The sequence below is a fragment of the Cyprinodon tularosa genome, unplaced genomic scaffold (assembly GCF_016077235.1).
Source record: "Cyprinodon tularosa strain WSP-4 unplaced genomic scaffold, ASM1607723v1 ctg371, whole genome shotgun sequence".
Lineage (NCBI taxonomy): Eukaryota > Metazoa > Chordata > Actinopteri > Cyprinodontiformes > Cyprinodontidae > Cyprinodon > Cyprinodon tularosa.
This window is the reverse complement of record NW_024039087.1, coordinates 363,690-385,111: the sequence shown is the minus strand read 5'-3', so window position 1 is coordinate 385,111 and position 21,422 is coordinate 363,690. Positions and strand designations below refer to the sequence as shown.

Here is a 21,422-nt window from a genome sequence, read left to right as displayed (position 1 = left end):
GCTTTTTAGTGCCCTGGATGAGCCTTTCCTTTACACCCTTTCACCAAACTGAACAACATGCTCACTCCTTAAATGAAGCCAAAAATGTATTACATTAGTGCGCATCATATCACTGTAGAAAAGGAAGAGTTGTAAAAAAAAAAAAAAAAAACAACATGCAAAGCAGCATGATGCAAGAGACTATTGAGTTTTCTCAACTTTTGCCTTTTGTTACATATAACTTAATTTCTTGACATCTGTGGTTTGATATCTTTGTATGAATTGATTAGAAATGTATATACTGAGAAAAATGATGGCATGTTTAATTCTTATTTTACTTGCTGTATAGCTATATACTTGTTCAGATGTGGTGTACCTTTGGTTTGCCCAACTTCACTGAAATCTAATGGAGAGTCGATATTCTTTGTTGTGCTGTTTAGAAAATCTTAGTTAGAACAACAATGAGAGAAATTCGCTAGCCAGACAAGTTTTTGTTTATTGTAAATTGAATGGTTTATTTTTGTATTGATTTCTTAAATAAAATCAACGATACTAGTTATCATTTTTGAAGTGTGGTTAAACTATTAGTTTTTATTTTAAAGGATTGACAGATCTTAAATATGTTTGTTGAAATAGAGTATGGCAGTTACATTTTTCATAGTCTGTGATTTATGAACAGAGTATCAAATGTAATCTAGCCAACCTCAAACATTTATGCTGCTTTCCCACTGGCTGAAAAACCAGTGTAAACCCGAGAAGGATCGTTTTAGTGGAAGTGGGAACAGCTCATTGGCCCGTGCTGACACGGGTCAAATAACACGGGTCAAGTGACTCGGGTTAAAACTGCCTTAACCTCATTAAACCTGGTGGGTTTGGAGAGGTTTTGAGAAGTTTGGAGCTTGTCTGCCATTGGCATCACTGGGAACATCAGAACCAGGTCAATCTGCTAATGTATGTTATACCATTTAGAGCAAGGTACTGTACAGATGTCAACACACCGCACCAGTTGCATCTGATCTAACAAGCCAAAACACATTCTGCTTACATGCGATAAATTTTCTGCAGCAATGGTTAGACAGATTCTGAGAGACAGAAGAACAAAACAATAAAGCACACTTACTACAGCCTGGCCCTCTTCCATGTTGCTCTCTATTGTTAATTTATTTCACATTGGTGACAGCATAATGGCATCAACAGACACACAGTGGTGGGGGGATAGATGCCACGCAGCTTGCCAGCAGGGGGGGTCAGACCCAACCTTTTTTGCCAATGGGAAGGGAGCCAATTGCTAGCAGGTTGACCTGGGTTTGAAAAATCATATTTGCACCAATAGCTGCTCTTTATGATGTAGAAGTGCCAATATTTCCTTAGATACCATACACTTCACTAAGGGTGGTTGCCTGAGGCTTTTGCTGTCTTCTATGCTCTGCCATCCTAGGGGGCAAGCCATGTCAATCATGTCAAACATTGATGATATATGGTAATGCAAATAAATAATTCTTTAGGAATCTCACAACCTCCTGTATAAACAAACATGGAAAAACTAATGCTCCTATTTTATCTAGCTGTGTTTTTGTTCTGAAGATTCCAAGGTTCAAAAAATGGTGGGTGATTGATACTCTATTGATACTCTTGGCACAAAAGAATTCTTTACAAATAGGAATAATCAGAGGAGACAGAGCTTATTCATTGCCACAGCGGAGGTTTGTATTAGGGGACCTGGCAACCGCCTGGTAAACACTACAGAACACTGCAAACAATTGACACTTTGCCAATGGAACAAGACAATTTACATTTAAAATAAGAAAAAAACAATTGCTTTGTCTTATTTCAAGTGCATATTATCTAATTATAAGAGTAAAAATACTCATTACATTGGCAAATTATCTTTTTTACCTACTCAAATTAAGGGTAAATACACTTAATTTAAGAGATATTTACTTATTTCTGGATCGTTTTTTGCAGTGAACTATAGCAGTCGATTGTACAACTTTATAGCCAGGAGGAGTTCAACTCGTGAAGTAAACTTTTAAATTAGTCCAGAAAAAAAATGAAGGAAACTGATCACCTTTCTTGAAAATGCAAATATGTGTTCAATTGTTCGACCTTACATGACTTGCAAAACTCATGTTTTTTGTTTTTTTAGAACAATATTATATGTGTGGAAAATTCCCAAACTTTTCCTAAAATGATTACTTCAAATAATACTGTTGCTTCTGGGTTTTTTTTCTCTTATAAATTCTTTTTATGGGGTATTGTTTAAGCTTTAGCCACAGAGAGCTGAAACACAACTATTTTACACACCGTTTCCTTCCTTTCTATCTATCTTAGCATCTCCTGACATCAGCTAAGTAATTCCCTTAGACTATAGTAACAATTTAAATGCTGTGACAAGATTCCCTTACCAATGTGTTCTAATGGGAAGAAGGTGCGGAAACAGTATCCCCTTAGAGCATCACTTTAAAGGTTGAAACTTCAACTGGCTTTCCTCTGTCCCTGTCATATTTATCTCTACCTGTCTCTGAGACCGAGCACTGAGTCTATTACTGATCATTATCTTGACTAACCTTAACTCCCTGCCAGTGGGATTGCTGTGTGAGGTTGATAGCTTCGGGCACAGAAAAAAAAATCAGACATACCCTTGTATCTTTTTAATGAATCTGACCTTCCATCCTTTTCATATCTCCTACCTGACTTTTGCAGTTCGTTTTTCTTTTTCCCTCTGTTACCTTGTTAAGAAGTGTCATCATGTATCTCTGTGTCCTATCATCCGATCTCTCTTCCTACCTTTCATTTTGATCTTATCAGACTACTGAAGTCTCAAGGTGATTACCACCCACTTTTTTGGGGCGGGGGGGGCTCTTTTCTATTGCAAACTTTGTTGATTACTTGTACTTGACAAAAATACCACAGACAAATTCAAGGCCTGTCTCCTGATGTGTAATGTTAGAGGGACAGGTTTGTCTTTGGAGGTTAACAAGTCTGGATCACTGAACTAGAGAAGCTGAATGTATAAATGATTGATGTGACATGGGGTGATGCACATTTCAGCTTCTCAAAATAGTCCAGAGTTTCATGGACATTTCAAAGTAGTGCACATAATTGGAAAACACACAGGATAAAAGTAAAGTGCAATATATTTTACAAAAATAATAGAATGATAGATGATAAAATCTAAGAAAGTTCAACCACAAACTGAAACTTACAATGTTTAGATAGCTCAGACAGACTGTTTTAATCTGGATTTAAATAAAGTAAGGCTCTCAGCACTTTAGTGGAGGCTAATAACTAAAAGCTACTTCTTAACAGTATGTGTGGCTCTGGTTCTGGGTATGCAGAGTAGACTTGAGCCAGAAGACCTTGGGTTGCTAGATTGATATACTAACAACAAGTCTGTAATATATTTTGGTGCTAAATCATTCATTGACTTCAAGATAAATAAAAGTATCTTAAAATCTATTTTTCCAGATGTGGGGAGCCAAGATACATTTTAGAGATAAATTTTAAATTTTACTGACAAATATTAGGACTGGGGAGATGTTCTCCACTTTATTAGTTTTGGTAAGGATGTGGGCAGCAACATTCTTAACCAACTATAGTTGTCTGACCGATGTCTTGGACAGAATGGTGAAAACACTGTTGCAGTAATCAGTTCTACTAAAATACATAAATCAATTAGCTTTACAAGAACCTGCTGAAACATTAGTCCTTTCCTCCTGGAGATGTTCTTCTGGTGATAAAATGTCACATTTTTACTGTCTTTATGTGCCACAAAAGGTTCTAGGCTCTAGTGTTTAACAAATAAGAAAGGAAAGATTAATGCAGCAAAGGACCTTTTAAAAACCTCAAAGCTGTGTTGCATCTAGAAAAAAAACCTCATAGTTTAGCTCGATTGATGCTTTAACTATATAAAAGTACAATAAAGGACCAACTCTTATGGGTTTCATTAAGATATTAGGTGAAATTACATATCTAATATCCTCATTACTAAAACAATCAATGTTTTTGTACTAGAATCAGTATTATTTAATTGGCCAGATCACTTCCTAAGCAAGGGTTCTTGGTTGCCTTTAGTTTCTTCTTCATTCCTTGTTTTCGGTTTATTGCAGATTTGAAAGGAAGAAAATATGAGAAATTTGCTGAAAATGTAAAGGTCAACAACAATATCCTATATTTTCCCACAGCAGGTAGTAAACTTCTTAACACTGTGTTTCATCACCTTTGGATATCAACCACCACACAGTCATGCTGTTGCTGCTGGTTGTTGCCATGGTGAACTGGTCAGAAATTCACACTCCAGTTGAGCCTGATATTTTTTAAAGTCGCTGATCACTTCTTTCTAGCATTTCAGCACTGTATAAGATTGTGGCGGTTTCCTTTAATTTTGTGTTCATCATTGATGTTTTCAAAAGTATCTTTTTGATATTTACCTACAGTACAGCAATGGTTAAAACAAATACATACATGCACATTTATCAATTTGATTTTTGATAAAGCTGAATGACAGAATGGATAAGTAGCTATAGAAAAAATACAAGATAGGAGGAGATGGGAAATAATCTTACAAATAAAGAACTAATATTAATGGATAAGTATAAATGTCTATTATACTTAACAACCTAGGTATTTCCTGGTTTAACAAGTCAATTTTATGATGATAAAGATTATTACTAACACGAAGAAGAGTGCACACTCTGTGGTTTTGGTCCTCCTACTGTATTCACATCATCAAGGAAACGTGCTAGCATTTGCCTTACTTGCTATCATCACTCCTATCTCTATTTCACCAAAATGAGCGGATACAACAATCAGGGACTCAGCTGCAGGTAAAGTGTAAGTGTTACTGCTTATTAAACTTTTAACCTATACTGTAAGAGACTAGGAAACTAAGGTAAATGAACCACGCAAACTACTTATGTTGCTTATGCCACATCCACATAGATAAATAAAGAGATTCTCATGCCTACTTTCGCAAGAAAAAAAATTATTAAGGTTGAACTTAAATACAAGGTAGGTTGTCTACCTGTGGTCATTTTGAGTTTTTTTTTTACGGATCCTAAAAGAGTAGACTTCAAGCTTTCCAATGATGTTAAAACTGTGGAAATTAAGGAAACGAATTGAAGAAGATATGACCATTTGAATGTAAGGAATGTTTCAGAAAAAGTGGTTTTATGAACCATTTTAAAATACAAAGAAATCCAACCAGTCTTCCTGGTTGCAGTAATCAATCTCCTAATAGGTGGAACATCAATTCAACAGGTTGGGAATTGGTGATTAATGTGTGTCCGATCAACCGCAGTTAGAACTGGAGCCACGGTTACTTAATCTTTACTCAAGAAATCTGATGTTATTTACATCAGCTCAATCAGAGCCAGCACACCACACAGGTGCATCATGTAGAGTATCACGTAGTGCACGTGGAGCACTAAGTAGGGTGACCAGACTACAAAGCTAAGATCACAGTACTTTAACCTGTAGATTTTAATTATTTATTTGTATAGATTTTAACAAAATTGATTTCATTTTTTATACATACTAAAAGCCTAAGCAGAATGGTTTTCATTTGTCATTTCTTGCATATGCATATAAGACAAACGGGTAGCATCACAAGCGTTGGTCCTCTGCGGTAAACATCTCAGTGCAACAGAAGTGATACTGTGGTTCTGTAAATTCCTGGATGACTGCAAGTCACATCGGTAACCCAGAGCTTTTTAACTAGAGATCAAACGTAGCTTCCCAGATATTATTTATAGATGTAACATTCAAGTGGGCTACTTCACCTATGTAACATTGTTTACATTAGAATCTAGACTTTTGCAGAGTGCAGGGAAATATATCCCATTTATTTACTGCCACTTGCAGTCAAGAGGGAATGAAAAAGAACTCATGTAAGCAGTTAAAGCTTACATCAGCATCCACAGCTGTGGTACAAATTCTCCAGCCATCCCACATCGAACCAGATAACGAGCTTTACCATATTAAGTCTATAGCTGAAAAAATGCATGCACTCCCTTGTAAAATGGGTTTTAGCACAAATTGTTTGGCTTAGTGGCTGGCTTAAGGAAAACAAATTGTAGACTTAGTGGCATCTATGCTTTAATTCGACTAAATGTTGCATGCTGACCTCAAAATGCTAAACTCTTTAAGGCAATGCTTGCTTTATTGACATAGTTCTTTTGTCCATCCTTCTATCCATCCATCTTCTCTTGTCAGTATAAAAAATAAACCATTATCTTCAGTTTATGCCAAATATTACACCTTCAAAGGCATCATCGTATGCCTTATTGCTTTAGTAGTTTTTTACCGTATTCAGTTGAATAATTATGCTATTATTGATTTTCATGTGATGTTCAAGCTTCTAAAGAAGTATTTTTTCAAAGTTGCAAAACTTTAAATGTTTCTAAAACAAAAAACAAAATGATCATAACTTTCAACCAGTCAGATGTTTTAATTACCTCAATAAGGGATTTAAAACAGTAAATATTTTTCTTCAGATGTTTATTTTTCTATAATTTAGGAGAGCATATTTTCTTTTGACTGGTTTTTACTTTGTTATTATATGACTTTTTTTATTATACTACTAATTGTGAATGGTTAATTACAGACCCTGTAATGAACCTAATTCAAAATTGTATTAAATCCCACCACTAGTTACAGCATAAGTTTTACAGCCTGACGGCCTTAAAGCTACGTTCAGCTAAAACTAAGAAGCTTCTTTTCTGAAAATAGCTTCTTTTTCAGATCTGCACCACGACATCCAACCGATGATCTCCAAACTGTTTCATCCCCTCTGCAGGCAGGCTTTCACTGCTATTTTTATTAACATAAACCTCTTCGTTCATGCTTTCTTTTTTCCTAACAAAAAGCTTGGTAATTTGGGCACTCCACATATAAAAACAAACAAATAAAGAAAACAGCACTGACTAAATCCAGATACAACAGCTGATTATTTTTCAGTGAGACTGATTATCTGGAGGTAATTAGACCAGAAAGGATCTCATCATCATTTTTTGGAAGACATTGACGTAGCCTATATATATATATATATGCATAAGTAGCCATGTGCTTACACCAAGCATACGTACAGCATATTGGCTAACACCCAACAGCCTGATTTTAGCCAATCAAAGCAAAAAAATAAGCTGTGGGTCCAAGTGCTAAATGCAGTAACCTCTGTTAACACAGTGTTACATTTTATTTGATTGAACACAAAAACATTTAAACAGTGTCTGATTAAAGGGAACATTAAAAGATTCACCTCTTGTTCTAAAGCAGGTTTCCAACACAAGCTGCAGAGTCAAACCTTCCTGGAATAACCTCAGACACATGGAACAAAGTCTAAAGTCCAGGAGAATTCACTCAAAAGAATAAAAGGTTGAAAAAAAGTAGAAACTCTTTCAGTTCCCATCGATCTGTAACATCCAAAGAGAAAGGGGAAATGAACCACACAAACCACTGAAGGAAAAAGAAATAGAATGGGAATTATCAAAGTATTTTTCTATAAGCCCAGGAAAGAAACTAGGTTATGAACAGCCCGATGTGATAAGTGATGAGTTTTAGAACCTATATTGAAGGGGTAAGAAGAAGGAAAGAAAGCGGAAACAATCAGCAGCAGCCCTTAAAGAACAACTCAACATCATTTCACAGCTGTACTTCAGCCCATATTTAACATTAGAAAATTGACCTTACAGTACGGATGTGGTCCCTGATAGTGGTTATTTGGTGTTAGCCATGATGAGTTACATGTAGATCAGAGTAAACTGTTAAAACTACGGTCTCTTGCTAAACTTGCTCGAACTCCCTACAGAGCCATGTAGAGACTGAGGTACTTATAGACTTTTATACCCCTGTTCAGAGCTACAGATGTCAATTTCTTTTCGGTTACATTACAATATTGGAAATCAACACAAAAGAAATATAAGATGCAGTAACCCTGTTTAAACCCAAGGAGGGCGCCAAAGGTAGGATTTCAACAGATATGAACACATTGTAATGCTTGGTGCATGTAGACAGCACTACTGGACCTCCATATTTTAAGTTTATTAGCTACAAAAAGTTTATTTTGAGGTGAGTTGTATTTATTTGTACTTAAAATTATAAGAAGTAAAACTATGTAGTGGATTACCATTTTGACGTGGAATTAAAAACTGAAATAAATAGCTTTTAATGGGTTTAGTTTAAGATTTTTTTGTATAATTTCTTTCTGCTATGTGTTCTCTGCTCTGACGTTTTAACATAACCATGAATATAATGTATAAAGGCATAAGCAGTGAAATTTTAAATTTTATCTCAACGTTCTTAAAAGATTATCTTACACTCAAACATAGATAAACACATTCAGAGAGAGCCCATCTTGTAATTCCAGAGGTAATGTCACCTGGAGCGCATGCAGGATAAATGTTATCTGTCCTCTGATGCAGGTCCTGTCTGTTACCTCAGGCATTCGCTGGTTTATAGAAGCAGTCATGCAGAGGCTCAAACTATTACTGAGGAAATACCACGTGCGTTCCTATGTCTGTATGCAGGTTAGGATTTGAAAGCAGTCTGAGAAAGTATTTTACAAAAAAATACATAAAGAACAAAGCAATTTTATATCCCTTTGGTATGTCTGTGTGAAATAATAAAGTTATCTTTGATGTCATACAGTAGATGCTTGATCCCCCATAAGAAAGCTGTTATCCAGTTCTTTTTGTAGATAATTACTGCTCTGTTCTTATCTAATTATACCTTTGGTATGAGCTGGTCTGGGTGCACGTGCAAAGAGTATATATCAATCTTTTATGTACAGTATAGTGTCTTCCAGAAGTCTTCATACAGCTTAACCCTATAATGATATGTCACATTCTAACCACAAATGGTGCATTTTACTGGAATGTATTTGATAGATTAATACAAAGATCTGTGTGATTGGGAAATAAAAGAAGACAGAATAATTGTTGTTGTTTTTCAACTTTTATTTTTACTAATAGAATTTTAAAACAATACAGAAATGCATCTGAATCAAGCAACTTTTAATGTGACACACTATATAGAATCTGTTGAAACTATAAAGACAATAAAAAATTGCAGACAAACTGCAAAAAAAAAAAAAACGAAATGAAAGGCATTTTCAGGGATAGGTTTATTGGGATTTTGCATGCAACTTTCAAGATGATACTGGGCAATTAGTTGCATTTGCAGTATAAGCTCAGTTTAACAAAACACAATTTTCAAATTGCAAAGGCACTCAATTTTTGTCATACTATAATCAACTAGAGTAACTATCACCCTTTAGCAGGTGGTTGTTTGCTTGAAGTGGGTTTGACACCACACAGAGTAGAAGCTACCGTAATAGGAAAATTCAGCCATGTTATAGTAAAGTCCTGCAACAATTGTCTCTGGACAAGCAAGCTGTCAAGGTCATGAAAACAGTGAAACCCTGAAACAAAAAATCTACGTGCTTGCAGTTAGTGTTTAAAATCAAAATTGAATCACATTTTCAATATTGGTGGAAAATGATCATAATTTTTTTTCTGGCAAAATGTTTCAGATCTCTATATTGTAGGAGTGTCACAATATAAAATATAAAACAGACTGGGTACACTAGAGAACTCTCACCAATGGCTTGAATAATCTGGCACTGATGGCTGCGACTAAACAGTTTTAACAGGAACTGGAACAGGTTGATCTGATGAATAATAATTAAAATTTCGCGGCGCTAGGCAGGTGGATGAAATAACCAATCATCCAGTCATCAGTGCCAAGATCATGACACATCGATCCACAGAATCATTTAGGACACACCAGCTCTGTGGTACGGTGTCAGAATTTGAACAGAGGATCTATTGTAATTTATTTTGTATTAATGTTAATCCTTTTTATTCAAATGCTTGAGTTTTTGAAATGGATGCAAATTATTGTAAATTTGACATCACCTCTCATCGACTTATAAACTGCACTTAATCATTCTCCTATTTGGACCAGTGTTGTGTTTGTCAATTATGACGATGACGAAATTATTTTGTTGACGCTCCTTTTTTCCATGACAATAACAAAAATTGACGAGCTAAACATGGATCTTTGATGACTGAAACATGACTGGTCATAGGTTTTGTGTTTTCATCAACAAGACAAGACTAAATAAAAATTTGCTGGTGGTCGGTCAGACATTTTAAATGTATCATTGTGCTGTAATCTATTAGGACAAGTTAAGCTGTATCAGCCCTGCTGCTGCGTATTGTTTGGTCACACAGCCCACCTGCCTAGCATGCATTCTGCATGCAAAGATAGAGCATTGCAGTTGCGGCAGGGATGAAAATAACCCAGAATGGTCCGGTACTGCACGCTCAACTCTGGAAAAACTCTTTTCTTCCATCTTTGCTTGTGCAGAGATACGTCTTTGTGCGAGTCTGCACTCTATGCTCCACACTGATGTTCGCTCTCAGCAATATGGCTCTTCCTGCTCTGGCTACTTAATAAACTATGTGGCGGATCATCCTCTGCCAATTGACAGGTGATAAACCAAAAGAGGTGATAAACCTTCTTTAAATTCCACCAAAAGGAATTCCTAAATTATATCCAAAGAAAATATTAAATTGCATACTGTTTATTTTTGGATAAAGATCCAGGTGAAAAGGTACTTAGATCTTTAAATATTTCTCTCTCATTGTTCTTGTTTCTATCTATTTAAATATGATGTAAATGTTTCCTTGTATTGTCATTTAAACATTTTCTATGTTTTCTTTTAATATTTCAACATTTTAGTTAGCATATTCATTCAATTTAGGTCTGGATTGTCATGGTATTACGAGGCAATTATGTAGGTTCTCTATGTATTTTTTTATATCAAAACCCTGTGAATTTAAAACTTCTTTGACCTAAGCAGCGGAAACAACGGGGGTAAATTAGTTTAAATAAAGCCAAAATAGCCAAAGTAGAAAGAATGTTTTTGTTATTTGCTTTTTCATAGTAAGTTAGTCGACTAAAACCGACTACAACTATCACATGTCGCAATGACTAAAATGTAACTAAGACTATTACCGGTAATAGTTTTCTTCCTGAAGACTAAGACTAAATCTAAGATGCCTGTCAAACAAAACACTGATCAGGATGGATTTTGTGACACCAGGAAACATTGTCACAGCTGGAAACCTATAAGAGAATTATTTAGGCATCATCTGGTAATTCTGTAAGAGCAGCAGAAATCAACAGCTCAGCCAAGAGAATTTGCCAGCAGAAAAGCTACCAGTCATCCACTTCTCAGCTCTGGAAAAAATGGCTAAAAGAAACACTCCACATAGCCCCGAACAACTATTCCTTTTAAAAAGGGTCTTGACAGTTCGACAAAAGTATCGACCTGGGTGGTCTGAATTGTAAAACAACTGACAAAGCCTATCCTTAAGAAAATATCACTTCAGTATGCATTGAGATGTAATTATTTAACACTGTTTTTCAAAAAAAACTCATATCCGACCCTTGTTCCCCTTTTCGCTGTCCTGCATGGCAAATTTGCAGAGGTTAGACTGGTATCCTCGGTGCAAGCGGGGGAGTGAGTCTGCCCTTTGGACTCACCTGTCAAACTCAAAAAAGAAAAGGAACAAGGGAAAAATTCTGTCAATCACACACAGGGTTCGAAGAAAAGCAGACCGACTAAAAAAACAAGGCAGATTTCTGCTTGATTTGTAGGCAGACTTTGTTAGCCTCCCTGAAACAACCAGGGATTTTTTTTTCTGTTCTCTCCTTTATATTTTGTTAACAGAGGTGTCATTAAATATGGTTGGGCTGGTGCTGCGTGTGGGTAGAATGATGAACAGAAGCATAAACATGCATGGCCCCGGTGCTATAGCTTTCTTTAAGTTTGCAAGGGGGAGGGAGAATAGATGTACAGACACGTATTTATAATAAAAAAATCTACAATAGCCACTAAAAGTCTGCCTTTTTATTCATTTATTTTTAGCCAAGTGAACACATATGTTGAATACATCTTTGTTATATGATTGTGCTCAAATGGGTTTCTCATAACCTCTTTTATTTAATCAGACCTTCAACTCTGAATGGGTAGCAATGAAAGCAGGCAAAAATGTAACACAGTATTTGTGTGTTACAGTCAAGAGATAACAGCAGCTTAGTATGTGTTATCAGCCCTCTGTGTTTGCAAAGGGAGGAAGAACAAAGGAAAGAAAACATTCATAAAGAGAAACTGATAAGAAGCAAGAAAAGATATGTTTTTTTTTCTGCAGTGATAACAACAGGAGTGATTGCACACCTCATTATTTGGTATTTTGGTGTCGTTTTGTGTGCAGGCTGCTCGGATGCAGAGCTCCACAGTCTGGCTGCCAAACTGAAGGACTGGTTTGGAGTTCTCCACCTCGATGCCAACAGAGACCTCAAATCTCCTGACAGTTTTGACTCCACCGCCGGACGTGAGTGCTTTACATCTCCTTTGTCATGTTTTTTTCTCACTTTCTGCATCTCTGTCAGGCTTCTTCAGCATGCAAGAGATGATGCTGATGTCGACGCTGACCCTGCTGTGTCCCCTGTTATGTCAACACTTGTAAACACTCTGATCTCACTATGCTGCTGTAAAGTGATTAGAAATGACCCAGAAAGTTCTATTTATAGCTCTTTTTTTCCCCCTCATTTAGATTTTGACACCAGCATCCTGCCTATTTGTAAGGACTCACTGGGCTGGATGTTCAATAAGCTTGATATGAACTTCGACCTGCTGCTGGACCAATCAGAGCTAAATGCCATTTATTTAGACAAGTATGAGCTGTGTATGAAGCCTCTCTTCAACTCCTGTGACTCCTTTAAGGATGGGAAGCTATCCAACAATGAGTGGTGCTACTGTTTCCAGAAGCCTGAAGGTAAAGATGGGGACGAATGGATGGGGGGGGTTAACACTGAGACTGCTAAAAGTAAACGCTAAAAGACTGAAATCAAGGGAGAAATTGAGACTTATATTTGAGTTTGTTGGTCTTTCTCTAATATTTATGTTTAAAAAATAAAGTCAAACTAAATTAATACCAGAAGATTTGAATCTTGATCAATTGCTTAACTCTGTAATTTATGTTTTTTGCTCTTTAAATGCCTATTGTTGTACACAGGTGCAAATGATAAGAACATTTTTGGTGTTCTTGAACTTCCTATATACACTGCAAAAACGATCTAGGAATAAGTCAACATTTCTTAAATTAAGTACTTACCCTTAATTTGAGTAGGTAAATACGATGTTTTGCCAATGAAATTAGTATCTTTACACTTAAAATAAGATAATTAGATAACATGAACTTGAAATAAGACAAGGCAATAGTTTTTTCTTATTTTAAATGTAATTTGTCTTGTTCCATTGGCAAAGTGTCTCACTTTCGCCCTCAATTGGAGAAAAAAAAATTCACTTATTTTAAGAAAAAAATACTTAGATTTCCATTTTTTGCAGTGTACAGTTTTGATCATTGTGGAGCTTTTTTATACAGGAGGTAATCAATATTGAACCACTACGATGTATGTTCATGCTTAAAACGGTCAATAAACTACTTTTTCATGTGTAACATAAAGCAAAGTCCAGTGTAACATCGCAATCAGCATTTTAAGAGAGTTACTCAAAGTGTTATATTAAGTTTACCATTCTGACTGAGACCAATCCCAATTATCACAAATTAGACCCAATTATAAGGCAAAATCAACAAAAGCTTAATGTATTAAGTGTGTTAAGCAAGTATATATGATTGGAGTGGATTTAGTAAATTAAAGCAAACACTTAAAATGCCAGACAGCAGCTTTGAGGGTGACACCAGAAAGAGGAGTTTTTTTTGAGCAGGTGAGTCAAAGAGATAAAACTAAATTTAAAAGACAAGCAGTGACAAGGAAAGCATTTTAAATCTGCTGATTTTGTTTCAGTTTTGTCAGAACTGATGTATTAAAGTAATCATTGTATCAACTTTCATTGCAGGACTTCCTTGTCAAACTGAAAAAAGCAGGATCCAGAATCAGAGTCGGAGAAAGAGCCTCATAGGTCAGTCTAAAGAGAACGATGGCTGTCTTTCACCTTTTTATGTCCTTCATTAAAATACACCAGAAGTCCCGACATGTTGCTTTTAAATTTCTAAATGGGTAAAGTCAGGGATGGATTGTAAAAGCAAACTTATGGCACATCAGCAAACATTTAGTATAAATGCCTCCATTACCATTTGGCAGATTGTGTATTGTTTCTGCTCACTGCAAAGCGACTTAAAAAATAAGACGCGACTGGGTCAAATGAAGGTGACAGAAGATGTGTGTGTGTGAGTGAGTGGAGATGCTTGTTTGAGTCTGTGTTATTCAGGGTGACTGCCTCCACTTAAGCAGGATGTATGGTTGTTGTCCTGCAACCTTCACAGGAGTAATTGATTGTTAAGCTCCCCTTGTGAATACACAAGAACTTTAGTTCCTACTTCCGGATGCAAACACATAGCCTCTCTTGAGCAGCAATCGGATTATGTCCTCCACTCTTACAAACTTAATGTTCTAAAGCTTTTCTTTCTTCCTTGCCTTAACTTTGCTTTATTTGATATTTTTCCCCTCCCTCTATTTTCCTTCTCAAATGTTGTTAGGCTCCTATATTCCTCGTTGCACCGAGGAGGGCTACTACAAACCTACTCAGTGTCACGGCAGCACCGGCCAGTGTTGGTGCGTGGACAAATATGGTAACGAGATCGCCGGATCCAGAAAACAAGGCAACCCCAACTGTGGTAAAGTTCTAAAAACTTTATAAGCATTGCCTTTGTGTTGGGTCTCAGATTTTGGTGGACACTGAACAACTTGCCTCTTGCTCTTTTATCTATAATATTTTGCTACTTTAAACTTTACCAAATAGCCTATCAGTTATCAAACAGACCTAATGCTGCCTTTCAGTGGAGACAACTTGACTACATAAAAGTAATAGTTGATCTATGTATCTAAGTATTAGTTTTGTCCTGTTAGCATTTAGCACCAAGATAAGAGGAAGTGAAGGTCTTTACTTTATTTGCTACTGGGCTGTTGCACATCTTACTAAACCATCTGGATCTCTGAAAGTGTCAGTTAAGACTTTCTGTTCCTCAGCTTGACTAAAGTGGAAATTTAGGCACAAGCAGCTGTTCGATCAGGAATGTCGCTCTGAGGCTGGCAGGTGGTACTGCTGTCTTCTGCTAATGGCCTAGGGATGAGCTCATGGTGAAATCAGGTTGCTATTATTAGAGGGAAATAAACCCAGTTACGACTTAAGGGTTGAACCCACAGAACCTGTAGATTTTTTTTTTTTTTTTTTTTAACAAAGATGGGTTTACCTTCTTCAATTGACACCATCATTAGTTAATTTGTAAATTACCTCAATACGTTTTTTTTCTTGTCATATTTATGAGACCTAAATATTTATAGGACCTGAACCAAGGCAGACAGTAATTCAGATTAAGAACTTATTAGATCATTAGCTCTGTTGGAACAATGGATCTCATGCAACAACATTTCCATTTTCTCTTCATATATTTCTCCTAATTTTTCCTCCTACCGTGGGCTGTTATGAATGCACCACATCAGATTCAAAAACATTCTTAGCTTTAGTAAATGTGAAATCTGAGAACATTTTGGATCATAATGATAAACATTAAATGAGAGATCTTCCCGAGAAATGTAAATCTGCATAGTTACCACCCAAATAATACTATATAAGGGTACGACTTCCCACCAGATGGTACTCATTCTCATAAATGGCTTTAAAGACAAAGAAGAAAGACTTTATAAGTTTGGAGAACGAGGCTCCGCTAACTGAAAGCTGAGCGGCAGAATTAAAGGACCAGCAAAAGCCAAGCAGTGAAAAAAATCACTGGAGCTGTGTATGCCGTGGGTAAACTGTTAAAGAGGTCAAATGAAGATAAAAATAATAATAAAAAGAAAAATCATTTGATCTGAAAATGGTGCCAAAAAAACATGTCTAGCAAAAGCTAGTTAATTTTAATCTACTGAGGGCGTCGTTAGGTGCAACATATGATGTAAATGCATATTATGAGTCCATCAACCAACACGTCATTCTGCTAAATCTCCTTTTAATACACACACACATCGGCACTGTACATCTCCAGACCATGTCTACCATCCCTCAATATCCATAGCACTCTCCATGCCTGTCATACATAAACATAAAATTATTAACAGTGAAACTCTAATTTGACGAATGCAGACAGATCCAAACCCAAATATTCCCCATTTTATGTAATAACAAAGCCAAGGAGCTGCCATGGAGTGGAAAGAACGCCGTTAAAACAGTTTCAAGCAGCAACATGTTGCTAAAACCTTTTTCTGAACTTTCTATCTAGCTTCTATTAATGATATTTCAATAGTAGCTTGATCCCACATAGAGCTCACTGGCTGTTCTTTCTTTTAATGAATTACAGCAAATTAAATAGACATGCCAGCTACAGGTGTAGTGACAAATATTTCTGTCTTTAGCAAATAGAAAATATACTTTGTATTCACAGAGTTGCATAATATATAATTGCTTCTTAGTGACAACATATGCAGTCATTTAGTGAAAAACTGTGTTTGGACAACAGCTGACTGATTGTGTAAGACTCTTATGTTAAGTCTGAAGCAGTCATTAGAAATAGGAGAAAAATTGTGAATGCATCATTTTCTCCTAAATGACTGATTTAGGAACAAATTGGTTCAAGCAAACACCCCTTGCATGTGACCCATTGTATGCCATCTTGGAAAAGCCTTTAAATAGGTTTATAGTTTAAAAAAAGAAATTCACATTAATCTTTACCTATTATATTGTAGACATTAGACAGTACATTTTTATAATAAAGTCAAAACAAAAATATATAGAAACAAAGAGATCAATTTATACGTTTATTTGTTTGCTTCTTTGTTCAGTTAGTCTTTCAGTCTGGGTTTAGTTTTTATCTATATCTAGCTGTTGGTTATCATGTAAGAAACCTGGGCTCTCTAGAGCCTCTCTGACAGTTTCTTCTATGTTCCATTTTATATACTTTTTAAATTGTGTCTTCTTTCATCTACCAAGTCAAATAGAAATTTCTGTCACTCACAGGATTTTTAAAAAGGAAGTCCTAGAAATGTGGTTTTGGAACAGAAACTGAGTCACGCTTTGTGAAGGAGAGCGATCAGACAAAAATATAAAAGGAAAGTGCTTGTAAAACCCTAGTTGGCATGCCAGCAGCTTATATTCAAAGATTTTGTTCAGAACATGCACTTTGCTGTAAATCAATTGCATAGAGATTTCAAAGTTGCAAAAACACAACAATAATTAGCTAAAAAAAAATCCAGGCAGACACAGTGATAACCAATCAAGCGTCCGACTCAGAAGGACACATCACTGCTCAGTCGAATGCCAGCCCAGTCTAAATGGGCCAGTAATTGTTGCTTCCAATATTGATAAGGTGTTTATCCAGTCATCAAACACACACAGATGCACACATGGACAAACACAGAGAACAACACTCTTTTTGTCTGGGTTGTAACAAGCTCATCAGACTCAGCCTGAATGGCCTCGGGCTGCTGTAGCTTGGAATTCTCCCATTCCCATATGCATCCACTAAACCTCACAGCTCACAACTCATTTGGCTTAAATGCAAGAAATTATGGGGTGGAAACAATGGGAGGGTGTGTGTGTTTCTGAACATGCCAACCTGTGAGGTACCTATTTCGGGAACATCAGTGGGAAAACAAATAGTGCAATTCTCCTGTATCCAGTGGATTTTTTTATACTGTACAGTACAAGAATTAAAAAGCTTACTATTAAAAATATTATCATTTTTATGAGAAGTAAACCTGGAACATTGTTGAGCATGAATAATAATAATAATTGTACTTTATTGATCTCACATTGGAGAAATTTACCTCTGCATTTAACCCATCTCGTTGGGTAGCAATGGGCTGTTATTGTGTGGCACCTGGGGAGCAATGTAAGGGTTAAGGGTTTTGATCAGTTACCCAGAGTGCAGGCTGTGGGGATTGAACCAGGTACCTGAAACCTTCTCAGAGCACAATGGCATTGCTCTAACCACTAGGCCAACACTCCCCAGATAGAGCCTTGATGCATCTCTTGGGTCTTATTTTTTATTTTGATACAGATTATTGTCATTTCAGATACAAACTAAATGTATTTGCTGAAAGTTTTTGACATATCAAGATATGCTGTTATGATTTTGTACTTTTAGTTGACAGATAGTGAGCAAAGATGTAGTGGAGGATGTTCTTTTTCCAGTGGATCATCAAAATAAGTGGTCCTCCTAATTGTCAATCATCCTGGTGATATTTTTACGTAAGGCTGTCCCGTCCTACGTGCTAGTTCCCATTTTTACTTACCTGTGGTGAGTCTTTCATAGTGGAAAAAATGCAAATCTCCTTTTGGAAAGTAAGCTTGTATAAGTGATGCAAACAGGAACTCTTAAACAGAGCATGCACGAGGAGAAATGGACTTCTGCAAGCGAGTACAGAGTTGTGCATATGCATTTTTTTATTTTTTTTTTTGTTTAAGTGGAGGGGATAGGTCTTTTCACAAATTCGTGAAAATCCTCTAATATACATTTAAGTAAGCCCAGGTCATTTTTGAAGGTTACGAGAAAGTTTGTCATCTGTGGCTTTTTGAATCTTTAATGGATTAGCTCTAAACTTGTCCTTGTTTATTGTTAATCTGTTCACAGATGAGGACCCTGAGACATCAGGGGATTTTGGTAGTGGTGGTGCTGTCATTCTCCTCGATGATCAGGAGGAGGAGCCATTACACAGTGAACGCAGCAGGCAGAAGAAAAGGCGGGGCAGGATCCAACCCCGCGGAACTATTGAGGACGACGAAGACGAGGATGAGGACAAGGATGATGAAACTGGCTATACCTGGTAGCTCCACTACGTCCTTTTACTTTACCATCAGCTGACCAGAAAACTCTGTCAACTCGGCACAGATCTGAAGCCATTCCAACTCCTCTTCCTTCAGTTACCTTGGCAGTGGTCCATCTATTGACTCTAAACCTGCTCTTGTAATTCCTGCAACTTATCCAACCCTTTTCTTCAGTGAACCTCATGCAAAGTTTTCTCTTCAAGTTCACTATTTTGTCAGATAAATAAAAGAGAACTCATAGAAACAAAACAAAACTCTCATGACATTGTAAGAACTATTCCAATCCCCCACCAAAAAAAATAACCTTTCCAATTCCTACACCCTTAAAATATGGATAGTTTTTTTTTTTTTGTGGTTTTATTTTTCCTGTACTCACCCTCTTTCTCTCTCTTATCGTTGTGAGTATCAGTGTCTCTGGTCAGTCTGTAAGCCCAGATACATTAGCTGATATATTGGATGTAAATATGTTTCCTCCAGGACGGCTTGATTGTGGATTATTTTCCCTGTTGTTTGTTTGCAGCTTTTTTCTGTTCTGTGTTCCACCACTGGCCTCCCTCCAGTGTTTTCTGCAAATTGCTGCCACAGATTAAAGCTCTGAGATCCCCCACCACCAATTACGCCAATCTCCACCTCTCTCTCTCTCTGTTAATTACTGGAGGATTGTAAATTATTATTTTTTTTTGTTGGTTTGTTTTTTCTTTTCTTTTGGTATTTGAATGTCTCCAGAAAGCCCAAGAAACACTGAGATTAATGATGTATTGTTGTTGTCGTTGCATGTTCCTCATCTTGTACCTGTAAAAGAGAGATTTACCTGGCCGGGTCCAGCTCTATGCATCTCAAACTGAAAGTGATACCTATTTTGGCTGCTACAATACTTCGTTGTTGCTATGTTGATGCTGTCTAGTGTCCTTTCGGTTCTTCTCCCAATCTCAGGAGGTAGTAATTTGTTTTGTAGACATCGCAGGCCTGGAGTTCAAATCTGTATGCCTTGGTCTACTGGTATTCTGCAAAGTGGTCTGTAGGGCTACTTAGGCCTTTTGACACTGCATGGACATTGGATGAGGTAGCTGCTCCTGAGCTGGGAGGACATATGAAATCCAGTGGAGATGAGAGTCTGCTCTGCCTCCAAACATTGGATATGTTCAGTGAATTTAAATCAAATGCGTGAACTTTTATTTATTTTCAAATTTCAGTAAAATGGCACCTTGGGTGTCTTTTGAACCTTGTGCTGATGTCCACTTGTCTCTTCTTTCCACATGTTGCCTCATATGTTACATCCCAAGTCATCAGAAGGTGGGGAATAAAAAAAAAAACATATCCCTTAGCTTACTTTGAAACCACAAAGCCGTTCTTCTTTTTTTCCTTTTTTTTCTAATGCCTGAATTTCTGTGCAGTCTAACAATCAAAGCCTTCTATCAGCTCTGACCTTTTCTAGCCTTGAGAAAGCAGCATCCTCTTTTAGAGACAAAGATAAATGGTGGAGGAATGAAATACTCATATCACGTGCCTCTTTTAGAGAGGAGAATGACAAAATTGGCAGCGACCAAAAGAAAACACGAAGGCTTAATGAGTGTTGTTGGCTAATGGGACAGCTGACCTCCCTGCGATGAAACAGCCGTGCTCAGCACTTTAGGGGGAAAAAAACACACACATCATACATACACTAAGAGGCTAAAAGGACAACTGAACCTTTTGGGATGAAAAGCCTTAGTCAGCAGTCCTTTACAAACATTGTTGAAGTAAATAAGCAATTTGCCTTATATGGAGATGTTAAGGGTATATCAACTCTGTTTCTCTCCGGACTTGATGAAAAAAATTTAATGATTTTCAATTTACTAATTTTTATTTTTGGATTGGTGGGATCTATTTGTATTCTTTTAAGAAAACTTCCAACTCTCCACACTGTATGTTGATAAAGTTAATTTAAACAAAAATGATCATTTTTCACAGATTTTGAGTTGCTGCACGCTGAAAAAAATAATGCACTCGTTTTTTGCATTTACTTAATCATGTTTAGTTACTTTAACACAATTGTTTCATGTTAGCAGGGTAAGACATATACAATTGTGTGAAACTAACTATATGTGATTAGATAAATGCCAAAAGCGGTTGCATTATACAGACTTCAGACATAGGCTCAGATTTAAAGTCCAGCTTCTTCCTCCTGAGGAAATACAAAAGAAGGCAGCTTTCAAAGCAGAAGCTGTAGGAAAATTCTGAGCTGGTGTTCTTTGCTCTTGTGACTAACATTACAAAGACTGCTTTCTTTAGTTGTTTCCTTTAAAAAATTGTATTTATGTATCAGTAGTGCTCTAATTTCAATTCTCTTTGTCAGGAGGAAACTGGGTTTGACGTTTTAAGCCATTTTAAAAATGAATCAACAGATAGAAAACTAATCTATAACTCAGGATGCCAAAACTCTTAATTTTCCAACTTTCTAAAGTAATTATCTGTGCTGCACTGCTAATAGAAGCCTTTATGTTTTATTGTTTATTTATTTTGTCAACCTGATCTATGCTTTTGCTGGATTATAATTTGCTGTAATTCTTCAGAAAAAGCATTTTACTGCTTTTATAGTTATCAGCCGTGT

At 36.5% G+C, this 21,422-nt stretch overlaps 1 protein-coding gene across 4 annotated transcripts in view; it reads left to right on the top strand.

Moving 5' to 3' along the window:
* Positions 1-20,058, top strand: part of spock1 (SPARC (osteonectin), cwcv and kazal like domains proteoglycan 1) — a 197,459-nt gene extending 177,401 nt beyond the window's left edge. For all 4 annotated transcript variants that reach the window (XM_038296537.1, XM_038296535.1, XM_038296536.1 and 1 more), the window contains 5 exons: positions 12,261-12,380; positions 12,603-12,824; positions 13,910-13,972; positions 14,550-14,687; positions 18,639-20,058. In XM_038296537.1, the coding sequence (XP_038152465.1) occupies positions 12,261-12,380; positions 12,603-12,824; positions 13,910-13,972; positions 14,550-14,687; positions 18,639-18,835 (740 nt within the window). In that variant the 3' untranslated portion in view covers positions 18,836-20,058. The remainder of the gene's footprint in view (positions 1-12,260; positions 12,381-12,602; positions 12,825-13,909; positions 13,973-14,549; positions 14,688-18,638) is intronic.
* The last annotated feature ends 1,364 nt before the right edge of the window (positions 20,059-21,422 follow it).